We start from the raw sequence: 9,453 nt of genomic DNA, 5'->3' as shown, positions 1-9,453 counted from the left end.
CAATAATACTCACTGAATTCGTGATAATGACGACAACTAATATTGGTAGTTGCAGTGTCACTTGCGAGCTGGTGTTCATGTTCATGATGACAATGGATGTGAAGAAGAATGTAGTGGCCGTGATGGGTGGTGTGGTTATACTGTGGCAAAGACGATGTTTGCGGTGTTATTGTATACGCCATTCAAGATAAATGAAAATTTAGATTCATTTGTTTTTATATAATTAAAAATTAAAAACTAATCAAATTGAAGTCTATTCAGAAGCTCCGTTAAAATGCTCTCTGGAGGAAGCAGTCACGCGTTTTCACCTTTTGCCAGAGAATTGTGTTTCTCATTAATGCAGCAGAGCAGCAAAGTGAATATAGTTATAACGGTTCACGGTAGTCGAAAATAATGACAGGGTCAGAGTATGGCTAACTTGTACTACCATCATCATAAGCCTTAATATGCAACAACAGGTCACTTAAGAAAAGAATTGTGACTGTATTCAGTATTGACAATCAATTTGTACAACGGTATAAAACCAACGGAACAACTATCTACGATGAAATGGACATTAATTTCAACAAATATCTTTCCATTGAAGTGCATACACGATTTTTAATGCCAATGACCGCAATATCTTCAACTAGAACCTAAAATCCCCAAATTGAAATTGAAATGTTACAAGTATTCAAACAGTAGGATCTTCTAATATAGCTGAGGAAAGATCATTTATGCGAGGATAAGCAGCTTTCTCATCCAACTGGTTTTGGGCCCATAATAGCATCTTCAACAAGCTTGGAAGTTTTGGGTCTGCCAAGAAAAAACTATCAATGTTACCAAATTCTGGAGCATAGCATTACTTAATTTTTCAGATAATGAAACAGAGCAAATTTGAAGTTTTTTAACAGTCTAGAAACAACAAACCCTCTTAATGGAACATAATAAAAATACAAACTAGTGCAATGAAAGAACCCAGATGGCAACAATTATAACCCGAAAATTATTAACACCAGTCATTCGAGCAAACATACTATTAAGTATCAAGTCAGTTCTTCACCTCAGCATTATTGTCAATTTGTCATCAACATCATACACTTCATTATCCAAGTGTTAAAGCATGCACATAATTATTTTTGTAATTTTTCAACTAATTGCTATTTAGAAATTTTAAGAAAAACAAATATGGCAATAATCAAAATTCAAATGCAGAAGTTGAACTTCACAAATAATTCTTGTAGCAAGGGCAGGCAAAGAAAACAGCAAGCTACAAAATGATTGATCCAAAAAGATGAACAGAAAGTCCTTCTCAAATATTCCCTCAGATTTAGATTTGTGAAAGCAGGCATATATTTCAGATAGCTATTCTCTTCCAAGCTCTATAACTTTGAATCCATCTTTCAGGAATAAATCATCAAAATTCAGAAGTCAGTTGATGCACATTAATAAAACAATGGTTTAGGCACCAATCTGGCAGAGTTTGTATTATGTTCCCAGATTTTACAGTTGCTGTTCAACAAACCCTGCATCTCAATCATAATCACAATAAAATTTACAGGAATATATGTATAAAATTAACCCATTCTTCTGAATATCGAGTATGTCAAACTAGATTTAAAACCAGACCAGCAAACTCAAACTTAAATATGCAATATATATATATATATATATATATATATTTGCAGCAAACACAAACCTTTTTCGTGGCTCTGACTAGTGAGTATGGCTGCATTCACCTCACTTGCTGTCTTTAATCGCTGTGATATGTCAAGTAGCTCTCCAACTGGACAGTTAGATACATCTTCAAAAGCAAGGAGTGCAACAGTCCTCTCCAACTCTTCCAGAAAGCTTTGCTGAAATCCAACAAGTAAACATTAACACCAAGTCTCAGCAACCAATTACATTTAATTCTCCACAAACAAATAATCCATAAATGAAAAGCCAGAAATACTTCACAAATAAAAATTTTAGGAAAAATGAAATTTAGTAGCCTATACTTGAAGTTTGGTTCGTGAGGAATTTAGTTCTTGATGTTTTGAAAGTCTATTTCACTCCCTGGCTTTTTTGAAATATACAAAAAAATAACCCTTCAATAGCTAATTAGCTACGGATCATCTTATTGGTAGCAAATTAATTAGCAAGTGTTATTTTGCACACATTTTAAAAATGCTTGGTGATGAAATTATACATTTTTAAATGTTAAACTAAATGCACACAACCCAAAATTCAGGATACTAATTTATATTTTCCCTGAATATTCTATATGAAATATAGAGATACAGAAATTCATTTCATGAGATTTACATTTTCCTCTCCTCTTGGTGCAAGCTCCTCTTGGGCAAACTCTAGCGCTTCTTCTACCTTTCCATTCCGGATTAGTTCTATCAACCGTTGCTGTTGAAGATGGAAAAATAATTGGGGATTCGTGTCCAATATCTACAGACAATATTACAAAAAATGAATAAGAATTTGACAAGTAATTATGTTATGTATTTGAATTTATACCAGAATAGTTTTTAAAATGACGCCAAAAAAAACAAATGACAAATACAAAAACAAGGCATTCATCAGCAAGAAACAGATGTGCACATGAAAAAACGGTTTTCCTAACAATTTTCTACATAAAACAAATCTCTAAGGATACCAAACTGATCATTGAGAATAAAATATTGAATAACAACATAAGAAATAAGAAGAAAAAAATAGAAGCATAATGAAATGAAAAGAACTTAGGAGTAAAGAATATAATTGAACATAATATCACAATTTTTATTCAAGCCACAATGCCGTTGCTTAAGGTTACCACATAGCTATTTGAATCATGAAATGTAAAGCTAATTTTTGAATCATGCAACAAATCATTAGATTCAAAGACATTATGAAAAATAGCTTGAAACATATCACAAATAATGCATAGTGCTTAGGAATGGGAATAGACCAAGTTGCTCATCAAGTACCTATGACCAAGCAGATGTCATGCTTATGCCAGGTCTGACCAAGGATTTTTTAAAAATCCTATTTAATTAAAAACACTACACTTGAATCCAGTCAAACAGCCTTTTAGGCAAAAAAAGGGTTAGTGCATTTAACTGCAGAAAACATGATAAAAATATTGTTGGTACTGTATAAATGGTTTGATTTTGTATTGTTGGTCTACTTAAACTTACTTAAGCTACATATAAGTTAAGATCCAATAGCCTATTTAGAGGTAGGACCAAGGTTGTCAAACTCGAGAGTCTACACAAACTCGTGGAGCTCTCGTAGACTCGACTCGTAGACTCGACTCGTAGACTCGTAAGAGTCTACCTAATATTAAAAGATATTAAAAAATATGAACACACACAATATGATATCACTATTTCAACATTCTAAGTCTGAAACAAGTCAAATAACAACAATAAAATGTCATAATACAAATCTTAAACCATACATCAACAAAAAGTCAAAAACACATAGGTCCACAAATCAAAAACATAAAACAAGATCTAAATAACCGGTTTCAGGGGCATTTTTCCTTGCTCTGGAAGAAGAAACTGCATTGCTTGAAGACTTTGAGCCACCACTGGTTTCAGACATCTTGCTAATTTTAGGAGTAACAGACTAAGTATATAAATTGTGAATAACACGAACAGACCAAAAAATCAAAAAATGCTAGAGTGAGAAATAGCACTCACGTAGACAGACCGCGTTCGTATGCAGCAGAGATGCAACGGAGGGAGAGAAAACAGAAACAGACCCGCGTCCTTCCCAGCAAGAGGACTCGCGTTCGTATGCGGCGGCGGCGTTCGTACGCGGCGGAGATGCTCGTTCCTAGCGGCGGAGATGGGCGTTCGTAGCGGCGGAGATGGACGTTCGTAGCGGTGGAGATGGGCGTTCGTAGCAGCAGAGATGCACGTTCGTACCAGCGGAGATGGGCGTTCGAACGCTCGGAGGGAGAGAAACCAGGTCAAAAACGTGAGAATGATGAAGGCATCTTCGCACGAAGGGAAAAATGCCTAACCCTAGGTAAAACGACGTCGTTTTGGGCCATTTAGGGGTGAAAAAAAAAACGGAACCAGACTCGTGGACTCGGCCTCAGACTCGCGATTCTGACCGAGTCTACCCGAGTCAGCCCGAGTCTACCAAAAAATGAGTCTATGGGCGAGTTAACCCGTTTGGCTACCCTAGACTCGTAGACTCGTACGAGTTTACGAGTTGACTCGCGAGTTTGACAACCATGGGTAGGACTTTTATAGTCCTACACGACACGAACAGGATTGCCTTTGGTGGAGAATACATGTAGTTTAGACCAAAAACAAAAGAGGTAGGATTTTCTACATATTAGTTCCAACCGTAAGCCCGCTGACATCGTTAAGGTCACCACATCTAAGATATTGCCTATTTTGACGCTCGTTGGGCCGTCACAGTTTTGTTTTTGAAAAGGCGTCACAATAGGTTAAGGAGAAAGAGTGTTTTATAAATTACCTTTAGTCTCAACTCCTAAACAATATGAGACTTTTAGGCATACTACAACAAGCCCTCCAGTCAAGGCCAAGGTTATCAGTCAGGTTATACAGCGGATGGCGGCAAGGACCTTTAAGTGCCATACTGTCATGGCGGACACTATGGCGGGACATCATGGCGGACAAAAAATAAAATTATATATATAAAATATGATGCAAAAACAGAAAAATAACAAACACATATATTAAAACCAACAATATAACAATCTAAAATTCATGGCATTCATAATCTAGTGATAGTCATCATAAAAAAACATAAATTCCTAACCAACAAAAGGATTAAATAGCCATCAAAACAAAGAAACAATGTTAAAAAATAGCAAAACACAATGACAATTCCTAAAACCATAGTAATCAATCCCGGATAGCGGAGCGGAGCGGTCGACCCTAAAACTGGGATAGCGGGATGACGTGGAGCGGGATAACCGCTATTTTAATATTAATTTATATATATTAAATAATTAATAATATATATATATAAGCTAAAAAAACAAAAAATAACTCTAAATTCATGCATTAAACATTTTTAATAATTAAAAGTTCATAGTACTCAAACAATACATAATATAAAATGTCTTCAAAACAAAGTGCTAAAGCTCTAAGTAAAAAATTAAACATTATAGTTTAATTTTCTTCCTCATCAAGATTAAAGTCTTCCTCTCCCTCAAATAATAAATAGCGGGATACCGTTATTCTATTTTTTTTTAATTTATATATATATATATATATTAAATAATTTATAATACAAATAATTAATAATATACATATAAAAATAGAAACATAACTTAATTTATACATTAAATATTTTTAATAATAAAAATTTATAATAGTTAAACAAAATAAAAAAAATTAAGAAAACAAAATATTTAAGGTCTTATATTAAATTTTTTATTACTTAAAATATTATCTGAATTAATAATAAAGAGAAGTTACTTTCTAAAAAAAATAGTGAAGTAAAAAGCCCTTAATCAAATCAAAAGATAAAATAAAACTTGGCCCATTTGGCCCATTTGGCCCAACCCTAATTATTTTTCCACTTTCTAATCGTGAGACTCAAGCAGCCGTAGCCGTCGCCACTGCTTCCTTCTTAGAAGAAGACAAGACTGTAGATGCTGGAGAAGACAGAGCCACCATCGGAGAAGACAGAGCAACTGTCGGACAAGACAGCGCATCTGTCGGAGAAGACAGATCAACGAAGATCCGCCGGAAAAAGAAGAGAAGTTCCGTCCCCACCCGCGATCGCACCGCCACACTCCGCTGCTTTCGTGGTCGCTCCAACTGCTCCTTCAAAGCGCTTCGCAACAAACTTTTTGAAGCGGCACGAAGCCTCTCCGCTCCGACGCGCCGCGATTGCGGCCGCGACAACCACTATTGACTACTATGCCTAAAACTATTTTGTTTAATCCTCTTCATCCTCATCAATGTCTACATAATTAATTTCCACATGATGATGTGCGCAGAGGGAGAAGAGAAGAATCATGCGCGCGGAGGGAGAAGAATCGCGCGCGTGGTGGTGGTTGCGTCGGAGGCAGTGGCAACAGGTCTCGTCGAAGAAGGACGTCAGTCGCACATGGAGGAAAAAGCAGTCGCACGGAGGGAGAAGAGTAGAATTGCGTGCACGGAGGGAGAAGAATCGTGAGCATGGTGACAACAGGTCTCGTAGGAGGCGGTGGTGGCAACGAGTCTTGTCGAAGGAGGCGCGTCGCACGGAGGAGGAGACAATTTGAACTTAGGGTTAGGGTTTCTATGGTGCGCGGCTAACCTATTTTGGAAAATCATGTTAATGGATCACCTAAACCCGAAAAAAAAAAAAAAAAAAAAAAAAAAAAAGCCCAAACCTGAATTTTTTTTAAAAAAAAGCCCATAACGGCACCATGAACGCCATGCACCGCCATGTCGTTACCGTTGTAACGGCCACCATACGCAAAATGGCAGACCCGCGCCATACAAAGGCCAAACGGCCATAACGGAACGCGGCCACCGCCATACCACTATGGTGCCGCCATAACCACCATTTAACAACATTGGTCAAGGCTAAAGGGCAAGAGTGGCATGGGATGTCCGTCTAATGACAACATTCCGACCGCAAGTTCGCTGACATCATTAAAGCCACCACATCCGAGATATTGCCCATTTTGACACTTGCTGGACTGACATGATTTTGTACTTTAAAAGACACCCTGGTGGATCAAGAAGGAAGGGTATTTATAAACTACTTTTAGCCTCAATTCCTAAGCGATGTGAAACTTTTAGACATATAGGAACAATATTCAAAAAACTTTACTATACACTAGGCTTTTAAATGGTTTTTCAGATTGCGTTAAACTTTTAAAAGGGCCAAGTTAGGCCTTAACAATTGGGTCTATCGACCTATATCAAGTAAATGGTTGTCAAACTCATGCTTTTTAGGATTGGAAAACAAGGCAGGTCCATAGTTTATAAAGCCTACATTTGCAAAACCTAATAGTTTTTTTTTTTTGAAAGGCAAATAATAATTTTATGAGCCAAAGATAGTAGCATACACACAAAATGTGATATGCTACAACAACATTACAGCATGCATGTATGAGTACCAACCATAAAACATAAGCAAACATGACTAACACTTATAAAAATAAGCATGAATAATCAGCTTCAAAGTTTCCCCGTGGTCCTTCATGGATGAATACAGTTGTCTAGGCTCTTCAAGCCAAACATAATAGTGCTCAACGTAATAATTTTAAACTACAAATTGACTAAACATGTGAACTATGAAGCCTATATATTAGAAAAATGAAAAATGAATAATGAAACAAACAAATAAAGTGCATAATTATATTTTAACAGTGTAAAAACCCTGTTGTCAAAGAATGAAAAAAAAAACAGTATAATAATTGAATAAAGTGTATTTCATAGCATTCCTTTTCATTTAAAAATTAAAGCTTATTTGACATTTGAATTTCTTTGATGAGAATTGGTGGATAAAAAAAAAAGTAAAAGAGGGAGGGAATTAGTGAACCATGTGATCAGTATTGGTGATGCAGAATAAGTTAAATTGCAAGATATCAAGTGATCACAATCACATGGTCCAAAGTCATGCAATTTATCAAAAGATAAAAAATTGCTAGCTTTGTGAATTGCACAATTCATATAACAAATTGTGCAATTTTAAGCATGTATTTTTAAGCAAGTTGGGTCGGAGATAGCATGTAACAAAATAAAAAAGGCTGCATCATGTTCAAAGTCATATGCAATTGCTAGTTTGGCATATTGTACAATCAAATCACAAATTGTGCGATTTTAAGCATGTAGTGTTAGAAAAGTGCAGATAGTTGGGAAGGGGACAGCATTATGACTGAATAAAAGAGGCTGCATCATGTACTATTTAAATCATGCGTACCTCCCTGCAGGCCTTGTTTTGAAAAAAAAAATGAAGCAATATACAAGCATTTATGATATAAGAAAATAATCTGCGTCATTGTTAACATGTGGACTACATTGCAATATCGCTACCACATTTAAAACCTTGGGGAAGTGCATGCTTAGCTATCCAGCTGGTATGAAATTGAATAAGGCATGCATTATGTGTATTGTACAAAAATTAAAGGAGACTAAGTTGCAAAGGAACGGGAAGTTATTACAAAGTAAATAAATAAAGAGGAACCTACCTCTGGATTTAAGTCATTCACTTTCTCAATTGCATCCTCGACATTACCACTTTGTACTGCCTTCTTAACAGCCATGCGATCTGTTATTGTTGCAAGATCTATGTCTGCTGTAGATCAATAAGGACAAGCATAGCTTGAAAACAAATAGGATCTCTTGCATTCCCAGACACAAAAAATAAATAAATTAAAAGAGGATACGTTCAGTTCCAGACTCCATTCGAAATTTCTCAGCAACTTCAACATAGCCCTCAGTGACAAGGAAATTCATTACCAATTTATTCATGTCTTCTTTCCGAATCTTCACATCATTAAGCTTCTTCTCCCACTCTTCTCTTGTTATCACTTTCTTAGATGCAGCCTTTACACAGATAATAATTTGCAACGACATAAATCATTAGTATGTGATTGCCATGACATAGATCAGAATTACTTTACTTCCATGCAATATGCAGAACACTATCCACAAACAGTCCCTAAAAGCAATAGAATGACTTCACTTCCATGCAGTATGTATGCAGAACATCATCCACAATCAGTCCATAAAAAGCAATACTTCTATAAGACTAAAATTGACTGAGAAACTAATCTCCAAAATACAACAAATCGTAACCATCATTCTTCCAAGACTTTTTACCATCACATGGAAATGAAGTGTAGAACAGAGCACCACAAGTTCTTAAACTCGTAAATTAGCACTAATTTAGATCCTGTGCACCGCCAACATTAAATTTAAAATAATTAAATATGCATCCACAGGGGAAAAGGCCAGAAAGAGAAAGTGAAATACCATTGCCTCGATTTCTGCAAGCTGACGAATCACGAGCCAAAACAATGACATCAGTGCATCCGCTTAAACCCCATATTCAACCCTAAACGACACGCGAGCTCCGTCACCTGAAAATCCGAACAAAGGCACCAAAACTGCAGGTCGTAGATCAGCATCAACAATTCAAACATCGAAACAGTTACATTTCAAGTTGCTACATGCTTCCAATCAATGAATTTAAAATAGAAAGTAAAGCCATCAAAACCCTAATGACGGAAGGGGTAAACAAAATCCGCACGTGAGAGGAGGAATATATTAAGAGAAGAGCGCGAAATAGTTAGGGAGAAATTGCAGTCGAAAATTTCGGGGGAGAGTGGTGAGTGGAAAAGGTGAGAGTACCTCCGTTTTCGGAGGGTGCCGGCGATCCCTTGCTTTGGAGCTGAATCGTATTACAGGGTTCTTCTAGACTTGTGTTTCAACGAGATATACTAGTATTTGCTACGTCACTTCCTTGGGTTCGGATCAGCTTCGTTTTCCATCGCTTCTCCAACTTGGC

The 9,453-nt window shown here is 36.4% G+C and overlaps 1 protein-coding gene across 3 annotated transcripts; it reads right to left on the bottom strand.

Annotated features, from left to right (window-relative positions):
* Positions 1-463: 463 nt before the first annotated feature.
* LOC109803448 (protein GID8 homolog) lies at positions 464-9,453 on the bottom strand. Of its 3 annotated transcripts, none has more exons than XM_020365028.3 (7): positions 9,297-9,453; positions 8,919-9,052; positions 8,330-8,489; positions 8,132-8,235; positions 2,287-2,418; positions 1,679-1,835; positions 464-795 (listed from the first exon to the last, which is right to left on the bottom strand). In XM_020365028.3, exons 2-7 carry the CDS (start codon positions 8,967-8,969, stop codon positions 674-676), a joined length of 726 nt encoding a protein of 241 aa, XP_020220617.1. In that variant the 5' UTR covers positions 8,970-9,052; positions 9,297-9,453; the 3' UTR covers positions 464-673. The 3 variants fall into 3 exon arrangements, with proteins under 3 accessions (XP_020220617.1, XP_020220615.1, XP_020220616.1); XM_020365026.3 differs by having other exon boundaries at positions 8,132-8,238; positions 9,297-9,452; XM_020365027.3 differs by having other exon boundaries at positions 8,132-8,238; positions 8,919-9,025; positions 9,297-9,418.

This window comes from Cajanus cajan, chromosome 1, assembly GCF_000230855.2.
Source record: "Cajanus cajan strain Asha chromosome 1, NIPB_CcT2T_4, whole genome shotgun sequence".
Classification (NCBI taxonomy): Eukaryota; Viridiplantae; Streptophyta; class Magnoliopsida; order Fabales; family Fabaceae; genus Cajanus; species Cajanus cajan.
Note: the sequence above shows the minus strand (reverse complement) of the source record. Positions and strands in the feature narration are given on the sequence as shown.

What these genes read in the sequence shown, in the direction of transcription:
- LOC109803448 (XM_020365026.3), bottom strand. Translation starts at nt 8,969, where the DNA reads ATGTCATTGTTTTGGCTCGTGATTCGTCAGCTTGCAGAAATCGAGGCA. An exon ending in CACCAAGAGGAGAGGAAAAT is followed by an intron (nt 1,836 to 2,286) that starts GTAAATCTCATG and finishes GTTGGATTTCAG; the next exon opens with CAAAGCTTTCTGGAAGAGTT. An exon ending in TAGTCAGAGCCACGAAAAAG is followed by an intron (nt 796 to 1,678) that starts GTTTGTGTTTGC and finishes TTTTCTTGGCAG; the next exon opens with ACCCAAAACTTCCAAGCTTG.